This window comes from Centropristis striata, chromosome 22 (assembly GCF_030273125.1).
Source record: "Centropristis striata isolate RG_2023a ecotype Rhode Island chromosome 22, C.striata_1.0, whole genome shotgun sequence".
Lineage (NCBI taxonomy): Eukaryota > Metazoa > Chordata > Actinopteri > Perciformes > Serranidae > Centropristis > Centropristis striata.
Genome location: NC_081538.1, coordinates 12,920,566 through 12,948,086, shown reverse-complemented (window position 1 = coordinate 12,948,086; position 27,521 = coordinate 12,920,566). Strand labels below are relative to the sequence as shown.

At 38.1% G+C, this 27,521-nt stretch overlaps 1 protein-coding gene across 4 annotated transcripts in view; it reads right to left on the bottom strand.

The window, feature by feature from the left end:
* The window catches only part of lmo3 (LIM domain only 3), a 72,352-nt gene that overhangs the window by 7,722 nt on the left and 37,109 nt on the right, over window positions 1–27,521 (bottom strand). For all 4 annotated transcript variants that reach the window (XM_059325837.1, XM_059325838.1, XM_059325836.1 and 1 more), the window contains exon 3: window positions 5,871–5,996. In XM_059325837.1, coding sequence (XP_059181820.1) covers window positions 5,871–5,996 — 126 coding nt within the window. The remainder of the gene's footprint in view (window positions 1–5,870; window positions 5,997–27,521) is intronic.

Here is a 27,521-nt window from a genome sequence, read left to right as displayed (position 1 = left end):
GAGGCCTCTAATGGTGTACAGCTCGGATCTTTAGAATGCTGGAATTGTATGAATTGTTTATTGTTGAAACATTATTCTATCTTGTCCATGAGCGGAGAAATACTGACATTTATTTGTATAAAATGTGTCATTTTTACTGTAAATTGTGCAGGATTACGTAGTTAAATTGTGTTCTCTAGTAGGCTGGCTGCACAGGCTCTGAGTTCTCAACACCAATCATACACAAAGTGACAACTGTGTCCCTTATTGGCTATTAGGCTCCTGTCTAACAAGCCTAACTCGTGACATACAAGGCACCAGTGGCTGAGCTTAGCTCTGCTGAACCCAATTGGTGTCAGTCTCTCGTTCCAAAGCTCCAGTATGGAGCATCCTCTCTTATCAGCACTGACCTTCCCCTGCCCTGTCACCCATCCTGCTCTCCTCCGCTCCCCTCTACTCCAACCTTCCTTCAGCCTCCCTAGACTGTGGCCTCCAGCTCATCAGGGGGAAATTGGGCCAGCACTGGCTAGATGATGAGGCTGGACGACAGCCCCATCGATTAGCTGTCCCCCAGGGCTGATCTGTGGCTAACTGCTTGCTGGATGGAGTCTCATATCTCTGTCCTTATTCCCAACACCCCCACCCGCACCAACACCCCCTCTCTTCTGAGAACAGGCCCCCTGTCCCTTTGGCTCTAAGACCACGGTGGTGCTCCCTCCCTGAGCTCCGGTAGGAAAAATAACAGGTCCGGCTGTTGGGAAGGTCACGACGGTAGATTTATGTCCAGTTTAACAGAGTAAGGCCACATTGGGTGCAGACATGAGCAATCAGAGCCAATGTAGGATCCTATATTTTCACTGATAGACCAGGGACAGGAGCTATTCACTCCCCTCAGCTTGATACCATTTCAAAGTCATGCACAGAGCGAAGAAAGGGAGGGCGGGGGCTTTTGCTCTCTGGCAGATACACAAGTAAGATAACTGGTGAGGTTTTTCCATTTATCTTATTCCTGAAGCAGGTTCAGCTCTCAATGCTTCTTTCGTGGCAAGCAAGAGATTGCTGCCAATTTGATGGTGATGATGACAAAAAAGAAGGAAGCAGTTGCAGGTCATGATTGCAGTGACATGTCCACTCTCAGCTAACGGGCCAGTCTTTCTATCTCTGCCCCGCACTAACTGGCCTATAACTTAAGCAAGGCCCCTTAATAGCTGAGCGAGGCAATGACCATTAGAGGACTGCAGTGAGTTCCTGATGAAATCAGAATAATCACCAACTTGGAGTTCCCCAGCCTCGCTCTGTGGGACACAGTAGGGAGACGTACCCACAAAGCAGCTGATGGCGTGGATAGATGCATGAGCGAGTATGTTTGTGTGTGGTGGGGGTGGCGGTATGTTCATACTTGATTGTAGCAATTCAACCTTCAAACGGCAACAAGAGCTGCGGCTGACCTGCAGGAGCGACGGATAATTACACTGCGTGACCCCTGCTGACCCCGGGATCGCCTGCTCTGTTTATCAGATTTCACATTTTCTGATGATGTTCCGCAGAGAAATCTCTGGGCCATTTGCGAGATGGATTAGATTGCTTTATTGAAGGGCCCGTAGGGGGGAGGGGGTCGATGGGGGCTTTCATGTTTGTTTGAGGCTGGGAAACGAGAAGGGACAGAGCTGGTGTAGATGAACAAGACGGCAGATCGGTATGCCAGACAAAGACCAGAAGCCCATTTCCAGGCAACAAGATGCTGAGAAACTATTCAGGAAATCTTAAGTGAGATCTCCTGATAGATCTCAGGCTGAGGCTGAGAAAATTTGTAAAAGGTCATTCCATTAATCTGGATATAAATGTTGAGAGACTCACCCAGACTAGACTTATTTAGCAATGTTGTGGTCATCACGGAGAATGCATTAAACCTGCTTCGAATCCCAAATCTAACTATAAATCAAGAATCTTTGTGTGTGTGTCCTTCGCATATCTCCTAAAACGTTTTTCCGATCTGCTTCACACTTGGTGGGTGGATTGATGGGGACCCAACGGAGCGCGTCTTCAAATTTGGTGCAATTTGGCCAAATTGTGGCACTATAACTGCATTTTGTCCTGTAATTATTTTTGTAATTATTGAACAGTCAATATCTCTATGGGGCCAGACAAAGCTATCCATATAAGACACACTATTTCTGTCAACGTACATTTTTCATACCCTTTTGAAATATGTTTTTTCACTACAGCTCTTTTAAATAATTGGCACAGAAGCTTTTTTTTGAGGTACCATACAGTTTTGATAAAGCTCGACCTGGGCTGTGGGCAAGGTTTGTATTTAAAAAAATGTCAAATCTCTTGATCTATTGCACCCACATATGATGTCTTAGTAACCATGACAGATTTTGTGCCATTTGTTAAAATAGATGGTAGCATTATTCCTTTAACTATAAAGGATATAAAGAATCTGTAAGTTTGTTTGTGTATGTATATCAGACTGTCCTTTGCATATCTCAAGAACCATTCGTTGAAACAACTTCACACTTGGCTGGTCTATAGCTGAGGACACAAGGGACTGAAGTGTTGAGTGTTCATTTGAACAGATAAGCTGTTCCCGAGTATGCTGCAAGGAAAACAGCCCGTTCCAAATGGGGACACACTCCAAGTGGCCATACCCCCAACAGTCATTGCAATAGTCTTATAATAATACACATGAAATGATGTGGCATCAGTTTGCATCACAACTTGTCAAGTTTACATAGCCATTAAAATTGGTTTTCTCTTGGATGTATCTCATTAACTCAAGGCAAAAAGATTGACCCTTTAATTCATATTGCTGCACAGGTATTTCTCCCCCAACAGCTCTACCAATGTAATGAAACAAAATGGAAAACAAAAAGTCAGAGTTGAGGAACAGCTTCAATTAAAGTCGGTGCCACACCATAAATCTTGGCCAGGCCCCGGTGAAATTGTGATGGGCATCTGAACGGTGCTTGCAAGGCCACAGCGGACCATGTGAAACACACTGGCGTCGATTTTATTCAACAGTTCATCAACTGGCCTAATGTAAAAAGAAAGATTTGCTCGCGCTTTAATGGGTTTTAATGTGGGAGAGCAGAGTTGGCCTGCCTGGGCCTGGCTGATGAAGATTAGCTGACTTCTTCCATTAGGAGAGGCTGTCTGGTGCAGCCGGCTGAAGTGGCAAGACAATAACCGAGTGCTAATTGTGCGTAACCAGGTCCTTTGCCTGTAGCATGCGCGATGTGTCTGCTTCGTGTGTGTGTGTGTGTGTGTGTGTGTGTGTGTGTGTATGCATGCGAGTGCTTGTATATGTGCCTGCAACAAAGCCAAGTTTGGGAAAAGAGGTGAGAGAGACATAGGAACCCAGCCAACACGTAACCTTCCTGACATTCCCCTGAGGTTTTTCTGTTTGATAGCATTTCTTGTAACCTTCAAAAAACCTTTGATAACATTCTGGTTTGTTCATTAGCTCCAAGAATATTCCCAGATAGAAACAAGGAAGAATAGGACGTTTGGAGAATAACTATGGACAGGTTTTTGACATATGTCAAGAATTTTTTGGGGCCCATGGTAAACTGGGGCTAGAGGCTTGAGTATGTTTTTAACAAAGAGTTAGATTTAGACAGATCAAGTTAAATTTCAGTTTTGCCGGTGCAGTCCACTGTACAGTTTTAAATGGTAAATGGACCTGCACTTATATAGTGCTTTTCTGGTCGCTTTGTGACCACTCAAAGGGCTTTACACTGTAGACCACGTAGATCACCCATTCACACACACATTCATATTGGTGGCAGAGGCTACCCTAAACGGCGCCACCTGCCACCATTGGGAATTCATTCACACACACATGGCTACCCTAAACGGTGCCACCTGCCACCATTGGGAATTAATTCTCACACCGATGAACGCAGCATCGGGAGAAATTTGGGGTTCAGTATCTTGCTCAAGGATACTTTGACATATAGACTGCCATGGTCAGGGATCAAACCACCAACCCTCCAATCGGTGGGCAACCTGCTCTAAGAACTGAGCCAACATCATGCCACTAAGTTCGGCTTTTATTGTATTAAAAATAAGAATGGTGATCAACATAAAAATATGTGTGCTTATAAAAGGACTAACAGAGCCATTTTATAAGCACCACCCAATTTACTGCTGAGCAGAGGCTGGCAACAAGAAGGTGGTCAGATGCGCGAATTGAATTCTTTGGGATTACAAGATGAGACATGGCTGAGTAAGTCTCAATGAAAATTTAAACTGCACCAACATGACTTGATTTTTTTTTTAATTTTAAGCTGACACGAGGTGAGTCTGCTTCTGTGTCTTTGTCTTGTGTTGCTGTTCATTTCTGGTTGGTAAGCTTAGAGGTGTATTACTGCAATCAGGTGGACTTGAGTACCTGCAGCCTTATTTCTGGCCTCTTTCAGTCTCATTATGTTCCACTTGGGAGCAGCTGCTGAGTCAAATGTGACATCTAGTGGTAAAATTTGGTATACCGATCTAATTCTTAGCATATATTCCTGCTGCAGCGCCAAAAGTCTGTTGTATGATGAAATGTTTCTCGTCATCTGGCAAACCTTTGCTGGCAGGTGGAGCTGCCCAGTTTCTCGTGTTTGTTGGACATGATACCCTTTCTTTCCAATGGCATTTCAGGGGATTAGTTGTATGTTATTTACACAACCGATTCAGTCACTTTTCATGTGTACAGCTACTTTCATCATCATGAATGGCTTCAATGGAAAGTGCATTCTGCCGTCTCCATCTTTACACTTATTCACAGCAAGACGACAGATACATGCAAAAGATTCTGAATTCTTGGAGAGAGACTGGGAGGCAGCCAGTATGAAGGCATGCTTTTTGGCCTTTTAGTGGCCATTCAGAATGGTATAGACACTGTTGCCTTTAGACATGGTTGACATGAAGTGTCATATGTACTAGCTAATTTGGAGGAGACACTGCATACCGCTGCAGAGACCAATGTTAAAATTGGCAGCAATTCTTTTTCAAATGGTCCATCAAACACTACTGTCAGGGTGGTTGCGGGTTGGAAGTCCATGAGGGATTGTGTCTTGTTGTTGTATTAACTTGGGGCACTTTGACAGTCAGCTCTAAAAGTGACTTTCCGCAATCTCCTGTGAGGGAAGTATAACTGTGAGGCTACTGGTCATTCCAAATAGACATTTAAGATAAGAATGCTCATGTCATTGTGTCACTGTGAAACGTTTGTGTTTTTTTTTTTTGTTTTTTTAATACTTCCCTCATGTATTTAAATGAGGGTTAACAAAAGCACTTTTACAATTCCATCCACCACTACGAATATGAGCTGATAGTGAATATTATAAGCTTCACAGAGATGGGACGTATTGCAGGGCTGTTGTATTGGATTGTAATAAATTGTAAATGTGTACATAATAAAGTCATTGTAGAGGTACCAGAGAGATTCAGTGAGGAGGACACTGGAGTTTATTAAACAAGGGTTTTTCTATCGCTGAGTACAATGCCTCCAAACTGCTCCCTCTCCTCTGCTGCTGTGGTGAGAAGCAGTGTGGTGAAATCTCTGACCACATCCTGTCCACAGGATGCAGGAGGAGGCCCAGTAATGAAGACTGATGGGAAACATATGTACAGACATGAAACTGCACCTGTAGCTCTAGACAGACACTGTACAGAAGTAGTGCAGGATTATAATCACTGTGCTAGGTCCAGCAGGTGTCCCTAAGGCCCCGGATGTGTCTTCTTGGTCACTGGTTAGAGTGATAAATCTATGATGTGGGATCTTTCTTCAACTTTCAGCAGTACTTGAGATTCACTGCGCTGCAATCTTGCTTCCCTGACCAGCCATCTGCCTAGACGCAGGTATGGGAGAGGAACAGGAGTGTGGTCCAATCACTCACCTCTGATTGCAGAGCTGGCATGCGAAGCAGTCCAGGTGGTAGACGTTCTCCTTGGCCCTCATGACCATCTCGAAGGCTGGAATTAGTTTGCTGCAGGCTGCGCAGTTCCCCGTTACACCAAACAACCTGAGACACACACAAAGAAGACACATAATGTAAGTCACAGTAAATCTAGGAGATGTGTAGGTTAACTTAGCACAAGGTAAAGTGTAGTGGTCGACCGATACGGGTTTTTTAAGGTTGATGCTGATACCGATTATTTTGACATCAGTCTTAACCGATCCCCGATATGTGCTGCTGATTTTTTTGGGCCGATTCTTGAAGCCGATATTGCCTTTTCTCCCTCCATTTACATGATAAAAATGACACAATGATAACAAATGTTACACAAGTCTCAATTTTAACAAAAAAAGAAACATTTATTAACAAAACGAACAAAACATATTAACAGTTGGATAGCAAACAATGTGTATGTTTGTGTATGTGTTTTTCATTTGTCCGGTATCAGCACCATGCTCACCAGCGAATGGCAAATGTTACAAGTAAAAAACGCAAATATCGGCCCGATATATTGGCCGGCCAATATATCAGTCTACCTCTAGTAAAGTGACATGCTGGCAACATGGAAGAGCAGTTTTTTTCCCTTTATCATTTGTTGTTTCCACCAGGCGTAACATCATTTGTTCAGTCATGTGTGTGTCAGTCATTGGTTTGATGAGTGACCCTGCTAACTGGCAGCCTTCAGTCGAATGTAAACTTCTCGTAGTAACTGCTGTGAATGTTTAACATAGATAATAAAAACTGAATTTTAAATTGATTAATTAAGTGAAGGCTTAAACACCTCCATGTTCTGTTCATGTTTTCAGGAGCTGCCAATACTATAACCTACCAAGACACATTCAGCTGAGACTCACCAGTTAAAATTGAGAAATAACTGTCACAGGGCTGTCCTGAATTCCATTCTTTGGGCTTCAGAGCTTTGGTAGTAATCAGCAGTGAATATTTGGAGCAAGACATTTCCCCATTCTCCGCTGAACAGAAATCCTGTAGCACTTTTCACTGCATAAATTAGCTTAGCGGCTAGCAGACTTTTCATCTACTCATAACTTAATCCAGTGAGAACACCATGGTTGAATTTCAGCCCGCATGAAAATTTTTTAAGCTTCATATTGTAGAAACAGAGTAGCTATCGATGGGAGCAAGAGCAACAACTTAGCAGAGTCACTGCTTCTCTATCTCCGATCTGCACCGAGTGCAGTGTGCGCAAAGCCCCACCCTCGGTGAAACACAGAGATCACAGGAGAGGATAGAAACTAGCCAATACATAGTAAAGACACACTGAGCTGAAATAAAAACATTGTGCTGTGACAGTTAAACTTTAATTAAAGTCATTCTGTTATTTTACTGTATTGAAAAAAAAAATCTAAAACCCCAAATTAGACACAGAATACCAACCCAAAGAGGTTCAGCACTAAACAGATAAACACTATTACCTTAGCTTGATTCCACCTGTCACTGTGTCCCACCCTAACATCCCATTATAATCGTAAATACAGCAAACAGAATAACAAGAGAATTACTGCTTGTGCTGTTTCCTGGTGCCTCTGAGAATTAGAGTGACAGCTGTCAAAAAGATTGTGGTAAACACACTTACACGAGCTGTTGAGACAGATAGGCTCTCTGAATCAGTCACAAAAATAGGTTGGACAGAGCCGGGCTACGGTAGCCCAGTAAAAAATAGCAGGGCCACAGCTTGTGCCATAGAAATAGATGGGACATGGCTAGCACTACTGCCCAGGGAGGACCCTATTATTTCTTCGCCTGCTCCGGGGACATTAATGTGAGTATTCATTAGGGATTCAGGGCTGTTACTACACAGCGACCTAGACCAGACTAGCAAGGGAAAAAATATCTGATAACGAAATCATATAACAAAATAACCTATTAGGCAGACTTCTTGAGGCACTTTTAGCCGTCGTTGTTAAAATGATAAAACGGCATGCCACTCTCAGAGTCTGTAAGAGATCGCAATCTGATAAATGATCTCAGGGCTTGGGAAATGCAGGGTTGTTTATTAACCTTCAGAAAGTATGTTTCCCAGAGGCAAAGGAAGCAGATAGATTGTGCCCTCATGAATATCTACAGAATTAAGAGCCACTGTCAACACACCTTGAGACAATGAAGGATATCTCTTGTAACATGGTAGGTGGGAGAAAACAAAGAGGGCCAATTCGATGGATTAGTGCTGACTTAATTAAAAGAATTGTGCCTTTTCCTTTGAGCAATCTAAATTTAGATACATTTGTGGTATCTCTTGTCCTTTCTCTTTTCTGCACAAATGTGCATTGCCGGAAGGCCTTCACATAAAATAGATATTTCATCTATTTCTCTCCTTACAAGCCGAATAATTGATCTAAAAAAAACTTTTAAAAAAGAACAAGAAATGATAGATTTAGTGCGAGATAATAAGCACGAGTGTTTGAGCATAACAGCAGCACTTTGTATGGCATCTTACGACAAAGAGTCACAATGCGGCCGCCTCTCACTGTGCAGGGGCGAATGTCCTTGTCTTCTGGTAATCTGAGTCATTTTCAGATAGCATGCACTCAAGGCTTCGTATTATAAATGACGGAAGGTATTCGTGTAAAAAAGTGATGTTTTAAGCTTTCTGCCTGCCAGCTTGAATCAAAACACTATTCTGTTCCACTGTTCACCGTGTCTGTCCATGCTCTTCTCTCATCTCTTGCAAATTTAAGGTGGCCTGCACAGTTGAAAAGGACTTTCACACTAGTTTGCTCTGAGAAAATCTAAATGAAAGTGTCTTTGCACAACCAGCATTTGTGCGTGTCTTCCATCCGGTCGGCACTTGAATCAATAAATAAGCCAAAAAACGAAAATGCCAGAGTAAGACCATCATCAAAATCTGTCTCAATGTAAAAGGTTTGCACACTGTGCAAGCTCACACATTTATTAACATCTTACAAATTTTTAAGAGGAGCTGAACGTTGTGGCTGGGGAGAGGGACATCTGGAATGGCCTGCTTAGCCTGCTGTCCCCGCGACCCGGCCCCGGATAAGCTGAGGAAATGGATGGAATGGATGGATATACTGAAAATTCAGTCAGTTCCATGGCTAGGGCATCAGGTAAAAAACAGGAAAGAAAGAAAGAAAAAAATGCACATTGAGCAGATTAAGATTCTTTGGGTCTTATATGTCTTGTCCTGCGTGAAAAAGATCAGTATGGCTTCCCATGCTAGTAAATGTGTGTCCAAAAACAAAAAAAAATCTATAATAAAATAATCATATGAATGAAGCTCTACTGGCTCTACCCAAGGTTATAATAGTTTTGGATTTTTCATTAGTTTTAGTTTTAATTTCGTTGTTTAATTTTTGGTTTCAAATTCAGTTAGTTGTAATGAGTTTTTTGAGTGTGTTTGCTAGTTTTAATTAGTTTTTATTTTTTGGAAAATGCTTAGTTTTAGTTTAGTTTTTATTAGTTTTAGTGGTAGTTTTTTTGTAATGGGGTATTTGTTGGGTGCCAGATTAAAAAAAGTCACAATAAATGTTCCTTTATTTCCTTTGTCTGATCCATCTCAGCCCCAATAAGTTTATTAAGTCATAAAACCAGATAGATGAAATAGATTTCATATCAACCAAAAAGGTTAATGTATGAAAAAAGTTGACAAAGATGAAAACGAAGGACATTTTCACTTTTATTTTAGTTAGTTTTGTGACCACAAAATAAAGTTTCAGTTAGTTAAACTCTCGTTTTTATTTTTATTTCAGTTAACACAAATGTTTTTTCAATTCTAATTTTTGTTATTTCGTTAGTTTTCATTAACGATAATAACCTTGCTGCTACCTACTGTTTGTGTTTTTGTGTGACTTGGTCGTTCAAATTCACCAAAGTCACAATAACGCAGACAATCCAAAAATGACTGTCTTCTTCGATTGGAGTCATGGTTGGCTGAAGGCAAGCAAAAGCAATGAAAAATTATTATTTTTTTAAATTTTATTTCCCACATAGACCACTCACATGACAAACCACAGAAAAGGGGAAAAAAATAAACAAATAGCACAGCATGCAGACAAGGAATACACCAAAAGAAATAAAAAGAAATAAATAAGAAAAATAAGAAAATAGAATAAAATGAAAAATTGTAAGTTACCACTGTGTTACCTATACATCTTTCATTTACTGTCAGTCATTCAGTCATTTGTACAGATATATAAGGCCGTACAGTTTACATGGTGAAAAGAAATAGGAAAAAAAAGATGATCACGGAAGCAATGAAAAATTACAAATACACTTATGGGCCACTCTATGAGGCGAACAACTCAACGCATTTAGGCATGTAGAAGACGAGCTGCTGAAGTTTAAAGCAGCATCAGAATGGGGAAAAAAGGTGATTTAAGTGACTTTGAATGTGACATTTTGTTGGTCTGAGTATTTCACAAACTGCTGATCTAACAACCATCTCTAGGGTTGACAGAGAATGGTCAGAAAAAAAGAGAAATATCCTGTGAGCCTTGATGCTTGTTGATGCCAGAGGTCAGAGGAGAATTATTCAATAATAACTCAAATAACCACGTGTTACAACCAAGGTCTGCATAGACCATCTCTAAACCAACAAGTCAGACCTTGAAGCAGCAGAAGACCACACTGGTTGCCATTTCACTAGGAACACAAAAACCTAAGTTTTTATATTCTATATATTTGCAATAAATTAATTTCATCATTCAGTATTGCAGGTTTTCCTCAAATAACTTCTTTTTGAACATCATACATCCTAATTTTTTGTTTTTCATTTCTTACTTTTTGAATAAAAACTCTTTCTTTATCAATACGCTTCTAATGCACAAGCTCATTTTTGAGCCATGTTGTGCATTAGAAGGTGTGTATATGTTATATGACAAAGAAGACACAAATATTAACTATCCTATTGTGTTAAATTGGTGTTTTTCCAATGGAAATTATTATTTGGTGGCTCTAATAAGTCTCAAATGTTAAAATATTTGATTTTCCAATGTAATCTGGTGGTTCTAACAACTCTTTTAAAGTTAAACCTTCAAAATAAGACAAACATAGTTACACATATACTCAAATTATTAATTTAGTGTGTCACTTTTTGTATCACTACGCTTCTAATGCACAAGGTCATTTTGACCCATGTGTGTAAACTTGATGTAATGTGGGAAATGAATGTGGGTCATTTTTGACCCATGTTGTGCATTAGAAGGTGTTAATATGCTGTGCATCAAAGGCTTAAGTGGACAGTGAGTGTATAGAGTCAGTCAGTACACTTAAAAAAATACAAACTTTCCTCGTAACTGAAAGTTAGAGACCTTAGCACATCAATTCAACTGAATTTCTTACAGAGGTAGTTGCATTAGGAAATGCTTTTGCCTGCAGTAAAATGGACCATATTGGACTCCAACATTAAACCTGAGTTACTGGACTTCAAAAAAGAAAAATTTCCACTTTTTAAAAGATTTTTCCACCAATACATGCATTGATTTTTTCCCTACACATAAAATGGAAGTCATGTTAAAGACCCATTCAATAAATTAAAATAAAATACAAATCAATAAATAAAAAAATCCCCCCGGGTTCCAAAACAGAACATCCAGAACATCTACTTGCTGCTTCTCATCCACTTTTTTGCTGCATAATTCATCCGTTACCTTCCTGTGCTGTTCTACCCAGCACTGTAAATCATTAAACACTACCTTATGGGAACAATACATACATTCACACTCAAATCAAACTATCTTTTTCGTGTCTCTGACAAGCTGAGTGGCTGGTCTTCAGAGATCTACCCAAACAGTATCTGTGGCAGTGCCAGCATGTAGCCAGCCGGCTCGCTGGGCTCTTGTGTGGCAAACACTCTTCAAACCGGCAGCGCACAGGAAGCCGGGGCTCACCCTGTGGGTAGGGAAGATGGATGGAGCGTACCTGCCACTCGTCTTTCGCCGCTCCGCCAGTTTGATGCCACAGACGCTAATGGCTCTCGAGGGAGGAGGCAAATTAAGCGTGGTTTGGTTGCAATGAATTCAAAGGCGCAGCCTCCAACACAATCAGAGGATGACGGTTTAGAGGCCTTGTGTGCAAAACCCAGGGCCTGGGACTTAATGCTTTGGATTATAATATTATAGTTGGTAATAAATATATACATTTCTAATGCATCTCTCACAGTACAGCTGTCTGCCATATCTAGAAGGCTTCAGTTTTAAAAAAAGAAAGGAAACAGAATAACATATGTAGAATAGCAGGCTTGACATACACTCCATATCCATGGCTGACAAGACAGCATGTATATTTAAAGAGGTTGAAGATACAACATGAAATTAAAATTCATGCTTTGCTCAAATCTGAATTTGAAAGAGAATAGAGGCAGTCGGTGCCCAATACCTTGTTTCAGTCAAAAGGCATTCACTGTGCATTACAGCCTGGTACGGCTCAGTGGTACCTATTTGATGAGAGAAAAACAGACACCAATTAAATTATTCCACAAGGCTTTAGCCCAGTGGACCCCAAAACCCAATCTGAGTGTGCAGACCCCCGCCCCTTTTGGAGAGTGGTGTCATGCCAATGCTTTCTATCAGCTTTGTCAAGCTAAATCTAAAATACAATGACCGTCCAATTACTTGGGGGTAGGAAGTACAATGCATTGTCCTGGATACATGGAGCCACATTCTTCTGATTATGGAGACATTATGCATGTCTGACTGCAAATAGTGTCCATGGTACGGCTGGGCGATATTGTCTATAAATAGTATCGTAATATTTTTACACTATATCATGTTATACAGTATTAGGGCTGGGCATATGGACCAAAAGTCATATCCCAGTATATTGAATATCGATACTGAATATCGATATATGATAAATATCCCGATATTTTTATCGCAAAGTGAGAGCAAATCTTCAGTCAAAGTCAAAGAAAAATATGACATGTCACAAGTAATTTTATTGAAACCGTTTTATTTAAGTGAACATAAATACTGTATAACATAATTTTTTTCTCCATAAAGTGCACATCTAAAAAAAAAAAAATCTAAAATAAAAGCTGCAGCTTGCCTGGAGCAAGGATCACAGTGCGCATTTGAACTATATCGATATATGCGATAAGGTCTAATTCCATATCACATTTAAAAATATATCGATCTATCTTTTATATTGATATATCGCCCAACCCTATTCAGTATATATCTCAATATATTTATAAATCTCCATCTCATCTAAAGCACTTCATAAATGTTCAGTTAAACCTTTCAGTGCCTGCAATCACACCAGTATGATAAAACTGGTACTCCCCAAAACGTGAGCATTAAGACACTCTTGTTTAAATATATCAGTAGTTTCTATTGGAGTATTCTGAAAACTTGCAGAAATGGAAAAAAAAAATAAAATCAGGTTAAATTTAACCAAACAGTATTAAATTATCCCAGCAGGCATAGCCTTTTAACAGCTAATAAATATGACAGCGGATTAAAACATTACATGACGATATATCGCCCATCCCTAGTTCATGGGAATTATTTGGTACTGAAGAAATAGTCTGAATAATTGTGTTCTATGTATTCCGTGACACTGTTCCTGGAGAGAAATGTTGCTGTTGGATGTGATTTTCAATCCTGTGATGATAACAGAATACATTTTGTTGTGTTGGGGAAGAGGTAGAAATCTTAGAGACAGATGCCTCTAAACTTGAACAGACAAAACCAAAATGATCTGCATGGACAGATACCACAAGAGGGAATAGGTAGGGCTGGGCGATATGGACCAAAAGTCATATCCCGATATATTTAGGCTGAATACCGATATACAATATATATTGCAATATTTTAATCGCAAAGTGAGAACAAATGTTCAGTCAAAGTCAAATATGACATGTCACAAGTCGTTTTATTAAAACTGTATTAGTTGTATTACCAGTATCTAAGTAAAATATAAATACTGTATAACAACAGGAGGACCTTTTTAAAAAAATCAAAGCTCCTATAAAGTGCACATTTAAGTAAAAAAATATCTGAAATAAAACAAGCCTATGAAGTAAAATAGGGCAATCTTTTTTCTGAAATAAATATATACTAGAATAGGTAAATTTCATTTTCATTGAGATTTATGTATATTCCAAATATGATGAGTTTTTGGATATGATAAAGCCCCCAAAAAGACAATTCATTTGGGAGAAGAAAAAGAATAATAATAATAAATGGACCAATTACAATGGGGTCCTTGCACTTCAGTTCAGTGCTCGGTCCCTAAATATGAAATAAATAATCTGTAGTGTAAAGCACTTTGGATAAAAGCACTATATAAGTGCAGTCCATTTATTGAAAGACATTTTTTTTTTAACTATATCGCTATATGCGATATGGTCTAATTCCATATGACTTTTAAAAATATATCAATATCTTTTATATTGATATATCGCCCAGCCCTAGGAAGAGGGGGAAGTGTTTCTTTTGTGATTTGGGACCAACCCTTTAAAACTACAGTCTGCCAACTGAACAAACTTCGGCCAAGAGGATCAATCAACTTCCTCAAACATTTACCTGACTGGGTTTTCCAGCACCACCGAGAGCATTTTTTGTAGGATGGCGGGGGGTTAATCCATTTTTTTAAGCAGGGGGGGCACTGACAGCACCAGCGCGTCTAGTCGCCATTTGAAATTCCGGTGGCAGCTTTGCTCTGCTCCTCCCTCCCCCAACCCCCATCTCTTCCATCCCTCCCACCACTTCAATTGCTCCAGCCTCGGCATGCATTCATCAGCTGCCGGATTAGAATTTGTTTCCTCACAAACCATTGATCATCGGCCTATTACTAGGCAAATGACAGTTAATTACCCACTACATTAACCACCGGGACCCGGGGACCGACTCCCTGTGCCATCAGTCAACATGATGAATGTGGCAAGTTCAGTAATGCACGGCCGTTCCCTCGTCCGCCTGCCACGCTGAGAACAACCCCTGGATCTCACTTCCAAGCAACCAGGGAAAATCTATGGCAATCTGCATAATCACAGGCTCAGGGTTAATAACAGACAAATGATTCGTTGCATCTCAACACAGGCTTTTTTAATGGGACCATGCTTTGTCCATTTGATAATCTAGCCTGGCTGGAGACACGCTGGCGTCCCACTTGGAATGTAATCACAGTGAGAAGGTAAAGCTTGGCTGTGCAAACAACAGTGTGCGATATGGTTTACCCATTAATGCTTCATCTCCAGAAAATCTTGACACGAGCAGGAGAACATATGTTATTTGTCATATTTTTAAGAGCAAACTGAAGACTTATCTTTTTAACTTGGCTTTTACCTGAACCACTTTTATAGATTTTTCTGCTCATGCATCTTAGTGTTATAACATCTTCCCTTTTATTTATTTATTTATTTGCTACTATTTATTAGTCTATATATATATATATATATATGCTCTATTTCATATATATGCTCTATTTCATATTTTAATCTAGCTTTTTATTGTATCATTATTTATATATATATATATATATATATATATATATATATATATATATATTGATGTGCCTACCATTGTCATTATTGACATTTACTTTCCTTATTTATTTATTTATTTTTTTTTAAAGATATTTTTTGGGGCATTTTGTAGCTTTATTGATAGGAGAGATATTTAGAGTGAAAGGGGGAGACAGAGAGGAAGACATGCGGGAAAGGGCTCCGAGCTGGATTCGAACCCGGGCCGCCCGCTTACGAGGACTGGGCCTCTGTGGTACGCGCTCTACCAGGTGTGCCACTGGGAACGCCCACTTTTTTTATTTTTTTATTTTTATTATTATTATAAATATATTTTATCTTATTTTATTTTATTTTATTTTATCTTACTTTATTCTTTATCTAATTCATTTCTAACCTACCTCCAGTGTTTCCTCACTGCTCCATGTTGAGGTTTATAATAGGATGGGTGGGATGAAGGTGGGTGGGGTGGAGGGTTGGGGATGGGTGGAGGGTGTTTGCTTGTTTCTATGTTTCGTTATCTTTTTATTATTATTATTTTCTCCTTTTTTATGTAAAGCACTTTGTGTTGCATCTCTCTTGTATGAAAAGTGCTATACAAATAAAGTCCGATTGATTGATTGATTGATGATTGAACAGGAACAGAAAGTTGGAGCTGCAGAAATGTGGTGTTGATGTGAAGTGTGGCGGTTGGGGGAGGGGAGACGGTTAAGGGTGGCAGATGTAATCAGACTCGTGCGTTTCTCAATTTTGTTCCCCCTGCATGTGTGACTGTCAGTGATTAAACAACTCTAAGGGCAAAATTATTTCAATTACCACGGCCATGACCTGGGAATTGTCCCTGGGATAAGATTTTCCTCCTTGAGTGCCCCGACTTGCCTGGCTGCCGGCTCTATCAGTTCTCATCTGCACCTGGACTCTGATATCCTAATGATGAATTATGGCCTGCTTTCTGAGAGACTGCCGACCATACAGAGGAACATTCCCCTGAACTGTCAGCCTGAAGAGCAGCTGCAGAGTGCTATCTAATTAGCTCCTATAGAAACTCCTCCAAAAGGTCGAAAAACACTCACCGTTCACATTCCAAGCTCTGTAACTGTGAGAAGAAGAGATAAACTGCTGGTGGCAGCCCCGTCCTCACTTACTATCATCACATTTCATTTTCTCAAAAGCAGATCTCACCGTTAACACCCTCTACCAAATCTACTCTCACTTAACATCACCAAAGTTCCTCTGTCCTTAACCCTCTGGAGTCCACGAAAGCACCGGAGCACGACTTCTTCATGACGTCAAAAAAAGACACAAAAATGACCAAAAAAGACACAAAATGACAAAAAAAAAGACACAAAATGACACAAAATAACTAGAAAAAAGACACAAATTGACACAAAATAACTAGAAAAAAGACACAAAATGACCAAAAAAGACACAGAAGACACAAAATGACAAAAACGAGACAAAATGACAAAAAAAGAGATAGAATGACAAAAAAAGACAAAAAATGACCAAAAAAAGACACAAAATGACAATAAAAGACAAAATGACCAAAAAAAGACACAACAACAGACACAAAATGGCCAAAAAAGACACGAAAAGTCATGAAAAGCATTCAAAAATGGTCAAAATAGTCCAAGACTCCATAGAGTTAAACAAGAAACAACTCTTTTAAAAAAAAAATGCAACAAACAAAGTAAGCGGGAAAAGGCTTTGAGCACAGTGTTTTGGCACTGCTGTGTTTGGGTCCATTTTGAAGAGGGTGTAATGAAAGATTTTGAACCCCACAGGGGCCAGATGTGCACTTCGATAGGCACTTCCCTTCGCCAACCCACCTGCAATCCCAAACTGGGTGCCAGGCTGTGGCACACCAGCCCTGCAATTATCTGCACCAAACATGCACAGTCCCACGAGTCATTGCTCTTCACAGCTAATTTAGCTAATCTCAACTGGAGGGGACGGTCCAAAAAATTATGTGTCCAGGCGACTGAACTGAAGCATGTTAGTTAAAATGAAAATACCAGTGTTGTGTCCTGCATGGAGACAAAATGCTGGCCCTAGTATTACTATTCTAAGGGAAGTGAGCATGTCCTTTAGAATGTAATTATATGAAACAAGGTTTTTGGAAAATACTGAAAGAGAATAGAACCATTATGTATGTATATATATATATATATATATATATATAATATTTATGTGCAAGGCCTAAGGGCATACTGTATACCATATTCAGGTTCTTATTGTTATATATACTATTTTATTTTTATTTATTTATTTTTATTTATTATTTTTGTTGATTTTGTATATATTTTTTATTTCATTTTATTATTTCTTTGTTATATATTTTTTATTTATTTTGATCTTGTGGTTATAATTTCAACATGTTTTTCTTATACTTATTTGGTGGGGGTATGCGAGGGGGAATAGGGAGAAAAAGTTTGCTCTGCTCCATCTAAAAAATTGTCTTGCTGTTTGATCTGCTGTATTTGCAAACAAAAACTAATAAACACACCCATTTAAAAAAAAGAAGAAGAAAGACAACAGAACCAGTGCAGTAACTGCCAGTTTTAAAAAACAGTGTATATGTTGTCCAATATAAACCAATATGAAAACGTATCTTACATTGATTTAGAAATGGTGTTAGCTACTTATTTTATTCATGTTATATTTATTTATAAATAAATATCCTAAATAGATTATTAGAGATTATTAAATATAAATGTGTTTTTTTCCCAAAATTAAATGGTCATACTACACTAAGCATATAGTGATATGACTAATGTTTATTTTGCTATCTATTCTATTTGTATTTTTTCTTTTATGTCCTTAGAATTGGTTGATAGATTATTAAAACGTGTGTAAAATGTATAGTTATGTTAAATAATTTCTTAAATCATTTGTTTAAGACAGCAGCCTCATTTGTTTAAGGCAGCAGCCTTCTGAATATCTTTTCAGAGTCATATCAGAATCACAAAATCACATAGAAAAGGTCTATTTTCATTCCAGTTAAAAAATAAAAATCTTTATCTGCCGCCATATTGCTTATCAGTAGGGCTGGGCGATATGGACCAAAAGTCATATCCCAACATATTTAGGCTGAATATCGATAAACGATATATATACGGATATATTTATTGCAAAGTGAGAGCAAATGTTCAGTCAAAGTCAAATATGACATGTCACAAAAAGTTTTATTGAAACTGTAAATTTAAGTGACATAAATACTGTATAACAACAGGAGTAGCTTTTTTTTTTTTTTTTTTTTAAATCAAAGCTTCATAAAGTGCACATTTAAATAAAAAATATCTTAAATAAAAAAAGCCTAAGAAATCTTTTTCTGAAATTAATATATTTACATGAGAAAATAATAAGGAACATTACAAAATAACTAAAAATGACAAACCCCAGTAAGGGCAGCATTTATATATAAAGATAGTTTTTTTTTTTTTAAACTATATCGATATATGTGATATGGTCTAATTCCATATCACATTTAAAAATATATCGATATATCTTTTATATTGATATATCGCCCAGCCCGACTTACCAGTGGATTTTCCTTCGAAAAGGACTAATTCTATATACTGTAGCCAACAAATCAACAACAGTGTGTTAGTTTGCCTCTAGATACTAAAAAGACAAAATACTGCCATTGTTGGGGACTTTTTTAGCTGTGGGTAAATCCTCATTTGGTACTCTTGTGAGTATTTCCAGCAGCAGGACGGTGTGTGTGTGTCACTTTTTCCAGTTCGAAAGAATGACACCTGACCTGTAATCTGTTTGAATTAATTTGACTGCAACCCCAGTAAAGTAATACAAACCTAGGTTGCAAAATTAACATTGCCTTCTGCCTCACTTGAGTGACAGTGTAACCTTATTGTAAAGCGAGTCAGCAAACTGCTTCTCCACAGTTTTCCCTCTGTGGTGGTAAAGCCAGAACTGCTTCCTCACATTACTTCTCTGACGGTTTGATTTCATGACTATCAGTTCAGCACTGTTCAGCAGGTTTCCATTTTGCTGTTAGCAAAGAGAACAATAACCTAGTTTACTTATATGACAGGGTGTTGTTGCTATGAGTCAGGAGAATGTGCAGTTTGAGAACACCACTGAAGAACACAGAGGACTACAGGGAGACAAAACTGTTACAGCAACTTTTTACTAATACATGTTTTGGTTTCATCTTATGGTAAGGGTACATGAAGTACCATAAATCCAAGCATGACTAAACGCATTAACGAGTTAATGCATGAACAAAACATTAATTAAATGCAACAATAAAGCTATTTGAATCATCCTGATTTATAATTAATGGTGTTCAAAGGGTGGTTAAAGGGAAAAAGTCACATTGTAAAGGTCTATTTTCATTCCAGTTAAAAAATAAAAATCTGATATGATAATTATCCCAATATTTTTATTGCAAAGTGAGAGCAAATGTTCAGTCAAAGTTAAAGCCAAGTATGATATGTCACAAGTAGTTTTATTAAAACTTTTTATGTAAGTGATTATAAATACTGTATAACAGGAGTACCTTTTTTAAAATCAAAACTCCATAAAGTGCACATTTAAATAAAATAAAAAAATCTTAAATAAAAATAGCCTATAAAAAATAGGCCAATCATTTTCTGAAGTGAATATATTTATATGAGAGAAGAATAACAAACATTACAAAAGAACTAAATATGACAAACCCTTGTAAGGGCAGCATTTATATATAAAGAAAGAAAACTAAATTGAACTATATCGATATATGTGATATGGTCTAATTCCATATCACATTTAAAAATATATCAATATATCTTTTACATCGACATATCGCGCAGCCGTAGGATTAACTAAGAATCACTTTTTTTTAATCACTCCATCGCGTTTATGGCCCTAATTTGCATTTGTAACATGTAATTTGTTCAAATATACAAAATGACTGATTATTACACCACCGTTAATCACATGTTATATTATAATATATATATATATATATATATATATATATATATTATAATATAACATGTGATTAACATATATATATATATATATATATATGTATATTATATGTTATTGAAGACAGACCAGGTCACCATTTTATTTAACTCACACACATGATGAAGTCAAAAAAATACTTTAAGTTAATCCTGACTATAACACTTGGACTTCAACATGTGACTGACCTGTCCCTTTAACTGTTCAAGAACATCATTAATAACTCAGAAATCATGATGATTGCTTAAATCTTGCTTTGATTAATGCATTGTTCTTGCATTAACTCACGTGCATGAGTTACTATAAGTTCTGCATTATTATACATTAACCCTTTATCGGGTGAAGAACTACATTTGGTAACTTCAGTGGATATCAAAATGAGGTCCCCATGTCTCTCTGTTTGGTCGTAGAACCACATGGATTTCTTCCAGCTAATCAGCAAAGATCAGGCTACGTCACAGATGGTGACACCATGACATCTGACCAATCACTATGATAATAATATAATAATATTAACTTTATTGACTTCCAATGTAAAAATGAAAAATTTAGAAAAAAAAGCTGCAAGAAACAGTCGTAAAAACAGAGTTATTCTTCAGTGACTTGTACGAGCAGAACTTGACTATGGCGGCATATTAGGGCCAACTATGAAAAAAAAATAAAAATACAAACCCGGGGGGGATTAAAGTAGCAAATCTACAAGAAAAAAAGTCACAGATTTAAGAGAAAAAAGTGGAGGAAAAAAAGCAACTTTTTTCTCGCAGATTCACCACTTTAATCTCGTAAACTTTTTTCTTAAAATATTACGCCCCTTCCCTGGGTCCGTATGTTTTTTTTTTTTTTTACACCTTCCACAGTCAGACACATTCTGGCTGTATGTAATATCCTCCAATATTCTCTAGGGTTGAAATTTGGAATTTGCAAGTATTTTAATGGGTTAAGGGTTATTAAGGGTTAATCATGACAATTAATACCCTTACCATAAAGTGCTACCAACTCTTAGTAAAGGCCATGAAAGAACTCTTGTTTGGGATTAGCCCACTCAAGGTGAAGAACATGTTTATTAATGGTTGAGCTGCTTTATTTAGATATTGGAAATGACTCCTAAGAGCTTTGGTTAATAGCTTTCTTCCCGCATCATATAGGCTATAATTTAAATGATATTGTCATTGAAGGCCTGTCATTTATTCCATCAAATGACATTCCTTGTGTGCTTTTGGGAAACAAAACAAAGGCACCCCACTCTTGACCTCTCCTTAAGGAAATGTGACCCCTCTCATCGGGACAATTAAGCGCTGGATGGAAACAGACCCTCCAGTCTGTGTGACCCTCCTTCAGACTCAATCGTTTGTGATTACCCGTGCCCAGTTTGACCCCTTAGCATTTTCAGATTACATGTGAAAAGCCCAATTTAATTACAGGAACTCCAGAACACACGCATTTGCGAGCTGGGGCATTATTGCCGAGGTAATTGCTAGACGTGTGAAGTGAATTGTGGTGTTGGGAGGTTAATGGCAGCCAAGCTTTCCTAAGCACAACATCACAATTATAGGGTGCTTTCAGAGCTTTTAACATCTATGTGCCATTTCATTAAACTGCAAACTGAGGTGGAAGCTCCTGCAGAGCCACACACACACACACACACACACACACACACACACACACACACACACAAACAATTTAGTCATCAGCGTAACATTTTACCGATCTTCCATTTACATTCACACACTTCTTTATATTACATTTCTGTCATTTGAACCTGTAAAAGCAGTGGCTTTACACATTTAGCAGAAGAACAAAAGAAAGAAAACATTTCCTGTTGGTTTGACTGTGTCCGGTCTGGTTCACTTTCAACAGTTTAATTCTTTTTTTTCTTATCTTTGACAGAAAATGAATGTAGAGCAGCTGAACGATGCCAAACCCCAACAAGCAGAGCTGAAGCCTGTTATAACACCTCCTAATCAGCATCTGGAACATGTGGGCTTGACACACGGCCCATCAGGTGAAATCTGGCTGATTGACACGTTGTTGAAACACTGACATGGATAGGAGGAATATTATAAATATTCCCACCGCTGCCTCCATGCCAACTGTCACAGACTGTCAGCAGCAATATCTTTTCATATTTATTGCCTTTCCTTATTATCCTATCTGCTATGTATCACAGGAAATCTCTCAATAATCTACCATCAAAAAGGTCAACATTTTCCACTGACAGTCATTCTTGGATAAATACTAAGGCTTATTCTGTCCTTCAAGCAAATCGGTGGAAAGTACACTATGTCTTATTCTTAACAACACCACCAGTTCAGCACTGTGTTCATTCAGTTACTCAGTTTTTACATCAAGGCTGTTAAGGGACACTTCATGTAGGAATTTACATGGGATAATTTTCTCCATTATATATAGGGCTGGGCGATATATCAATATGTCGATATAACTTTAAATGTGATATGGAATTAAACATATCACATATATCTTTATTGTTCTAATTTGCACTGTGATCATTGCTCCAGGCAAGCTGCAGCTTTCATTTAAGATATTTTTTATTTAAATGTGCACTTTATGGAGTTTGGATTTTTTTCAAAAAGGGTGCTCCTGTTGTCATACAGTATATTATGTTCACTTCAATAAAACTACTTGTGACATGTCATATTTGGCTTTCGACTTTAACTGAACGTTGCAATAAAAATATCAGGATATATATATCGTAAATTGCTATTCAGCCTAAATATATCGGGATATGACTTTTGGTCCATATCGCCCAGCCCTAGTTATATACAATCATATCAACGGAGGAATGGGCAAAATTTATTAGGTTATGATGCTTTTCACAGCAGCAGGCCTGCAAATAACAACTAATATCATTGTTGTTTATCTCCCAATTAGTATTTAAATGAATTGGTACTTTTTTAAATTACTGTAAAGTAAAAAAAAAAACTGTAAAACACTCATTAAAAGTTCCCAAGTTGACATCCACAAAGAGCTTTCTTTGTCAGAAGAACAGTTTAATACCATAAAAATTCCTATACAATAATATCTCCAACCTAAATGTCAGAATAGACCGTCAATACCAGATTCGGTACAGTTTCGTTTTGAATATAGGCTCCAAAACCACTGACTTAGTTTTAGGGAATAAACCTCCTTGGTTCGGCATTAGAAAAGACAGTTTGAACAGTAAATAAATGTACGGAAGTTAAATAGTTATGAGGGTGACGTGAGCGGAGGATGGATTTTCGTAAAAAATGTAAGTTACATTAAAAAAAATGACAATGACAGAAAGCATGAAGTAAAATGTTATGCTCAGTAAATAAATGAAAGAGTTTGGGATCAGCTTTGCTAAGTCTGAGAGCAATTTGGCTTCATATTATCAGCTGTAATTTCATTATCGGAATAATACACAATAATACATTAGATGATAATTTATTGGCCCCATATATGTCATGCATCCCTAGTCTGCAGGTGTCCTTTTTTAGGCTCAGTGCTATGGACATGGAGACGTACTAGCATGGCTGCTGGAAGAGGGTGGCTGGACACTAAGAGGACACTGTTTATGGGATAAATTAAAAGAGGAAGTTAAAATGGCATTCTGAATGGAAATGATGTCCTTGACTGTTATACATTAAGTCACTGACACACAATGATGCGACTAATGATGAAAGCAGATGGAGTCTCAATACATTTTTCTTCCAAATGTTATAAAATCTAAATATTCATATCAGTCAGAATCAAAAGCCTCCTACTTTCTGATTGAGTACATGTGGGTATCACAGTGAGGCATTATGGGCAGAACCACCTACGTTTCCTGGGGTATAATGGCTCTTTATTGTTCAAGAAACGTGGTGATGAGGTAAAAATGTGTGAAAGTGAAACCAGGCAAGCTGTGGAACAAAGGAGATCTTGATAATGAATGGACCAAGTGCAGCCAATTAAATTAATGAGAGCCTACAAAAGCCTCAGGTCTGGCCAAACCCAAATATGGAAAACCATTAAAGTCTGCAAAGCTTTCTATAGCACTGATGTAGAGCAACTTTTAACAGTTTGTGTTGGGAGCAGCTGGGGGAGAGCTGCTACATCATGAGCAACAAAGCATGACTAAACCATCATTAAGACCACTTGTCATGTCAAACCACAAAGACAACTGTGCTTTGTGTGAATGAAGAACAAATGCTGCCCTGACAAGAGCTTAAACGGCTGATAAAGTGCTCATTACCTTGATTCTACTCAAGTTGTGATCCGATATTAATATGCATCACATTTACACTCATTGGCCACTATGTTGGGTACACCTGTTCAGCTGCCCATTCAAGACGAGCTGCTGAAGTTCAAAGCAGCATCAGAACATGCACATTCATACTGGTAAACGGTGCCACCTGCCACCATTGAGAATTCATTCACACACCGATGAACGCAGCCTCAGGAGCAATTTGGGGTTCAGTATCTTGCTCAAGGATACTTCGACATGTAGGCTGCCATGGTCAGGGATCGAACCATCAACCCTCCGATCACTGGACGAACGCTCTACCAACTGAGCCACAGCCACAGATGTTGGCATGTTTTTGGTATCAGAAGGGTTAGTCTGAGTATTTCTAACAACCATCTCTAGGGTTTACAGAGAATGGTCCCAAAAAGAGAAAATATCCTGTGAGCCTTGATGCTTGTTGATGCCAGAGGTCAGAGTGACATCAAGTGGTACAGAGTGGCGTGAAATCAATCGGTCCCGCACTTTGGTTCTTGAGAGTGCAGTTGGTCCAGAATTAAGCAGCAAGAGTAGCTCTTTCTTGTGGATGGAGAACTAATGTTATTAAAATGCACAAATCATTAGGTTGGTTGGATGTAAAAAATAGATTTTTGTCAATACTGATGGTTTTATTAAGAATTTCATAACAAAATCACCTCTTATTATTTATAGAAATTTGTCTTTCAGTTCAAAGGCACATGATTATTCAACAAGGCATGCAGATCCAAGACAATGACACAGCCAGCCAGGGCAAAGAGTAGCCAAAAGCAGTTGCAAGTGTGGTAACATTCATCAAAACTAAATGCTGAGACCAGTTGCTGCAATAATTTGAAATTTACAGGAGCCATGGTAGCGTGTCTAACCTGAGGAAACACCTAATCAAACTATATCTTAAAGCCAAAATGTATATAGTGCTACTTGATCTTTTCAGAGCTTCTTGAAATGTGAAAACGTAACAAGAAATCTAACAACACATCTGCAAAATTGGATCAAATGATGATCAATGTTGAGAAAAATGCCCGTCATCAGCAGCACACTGTCAGATGGTCACACCATAGACAAAACAGAGCAGAGTTGTTATTTTGGGCCTGTGTGATGTGTTGTGAAGTCAGATGGCAGGATGATTTCTGCAGCTCACCACCTCTGTCTGTGTGCAGGAGAAGGCCTGGCTCTCCCACCCATTGATCAGGCCTTCTTAATGCAGTGGAGGTAGCTGAGAAATCACCAGACTGACACATGGACGCTGCTCTGACAGCACGGCTGCAGATGGCTTTGATTGCCTCTTTAGCATTTCACAGATTAAAATGCTATGGAAAAGTGGTGGAAGGTGCAATCAATGCAGCAGCATCAGCCCTCTGCAGTCTCTGCTGTGTCCTCCAGCCTCACCACCATGTACTCACATACACATCAGATATACAGGAGGCAGGCGTGACCTCAGCAACACATTGATTCTTTTATACCTCCAAAACCAATTATAGATTGGATGTCTTTTCAATAATGAGTCTTTGAATGGATCTGGCCAGACAGGTTTCAGTCACACTGTAAAACCCAATGGTGCTTGTTTGTTATCATTTTTACTTTTCAGTACAACAAATATTTGTGCAAAAAGTCATTTTAACTTAAAATATTGAGTCAAATAGCAAGATTCATTTGAGTTAACTCCATTGTCTTTGTTGTCTTGACGTAAAATTCTTTTGCAGCATGGACAATCAAATATTTTAGTTGAAACAACAAGTTGGTTTCACCACTTATCAGGTTCTTGGCTTGGACAAACATCCTGAGATGATGCCTTAAAATTAGTGATGTAATGACACTTTCATAAAGCAGTTCATCTGCCAAACATCGTGACGATTCATATTGGTGAGATGAAAAACAAATTCTGTCAGCCATTGACGTACACTGTAAAACCCAACTTGCTGTTTCAACTTAAATATTTGAGTGTCGATGCTGCGAAAGAATTTTATGTCAAGACAACAAAGACAACGGAGTTAACTCAAATGAATCTTGCTATTTTGCTATTTGACTCAATATTTAGGGTGAAAATGGCTTTTTGCACAAATCTTTGTTGTGTTGAAAAGGAAATAAATGTTATAATGACAAATAAGCAACATTGGGTTTTACAGTGTATAAAGCCAACTGGTTACAGTGTTAGAGGCGGGGCCCTGTTCATTCCTATGAGACTCGCTCAGTTGGGCATGAAGCCCAAAAAAGTTCAGAGATGGATGCATCCAGTTTAGCGCTCTGCTAGCTTGAAGGGGAATTAAATTATTTTTATTGTATGGCTCTTCTAGACTTTTCAAATGTTATTGGACCAAAAAGGATTGACTCTGACTTACCAACGTTACAAATTGATTAAACTCTCTTAAGTTAATTTAATTGAAAAAAATTGAAGATGTATATTTTTTGTATTCATGTATTATTATTTACCTTTTATTATGTTATTTTATTCATTTTTTGTTTTTTCTTTTTCTTCATTTAAATGTGCTACTTGGAATTCATGTTGTGTGTTTAAGAATGATGATTTAATAAAATTTGAAAAAGTTATATACAATATTTTGGTTTCACTTTTGTCAAAAAAAAGTACTGCAGTGATACCCTACCTCAGAAAGAAAAACAAAGACATTTTTTTATGTAATATAAATAACGAGAACATATATTTTAATGTTTTTGTATGCGAAACAACAGACCCTTTCACTCATAAATTATCCTTCTAATCTAATTTTGTTAAGAAAAATCACATCATGGCCCCAGTATGATGAACTGTATTGGATGTTGGGTTGAGTATATGGTAACATCCCTACTTTAAACAGTTTAAGGTTAAATGTGAAGCAGCAGATAGCTCTTGCATCAGCCAGCACAGACACAGTGATGCAGGGCTGCATGTGCCAACACTGTCAGGTAACTTAATGAAGTTGTTAATTCCTTTGCTGAGTGACTTGTT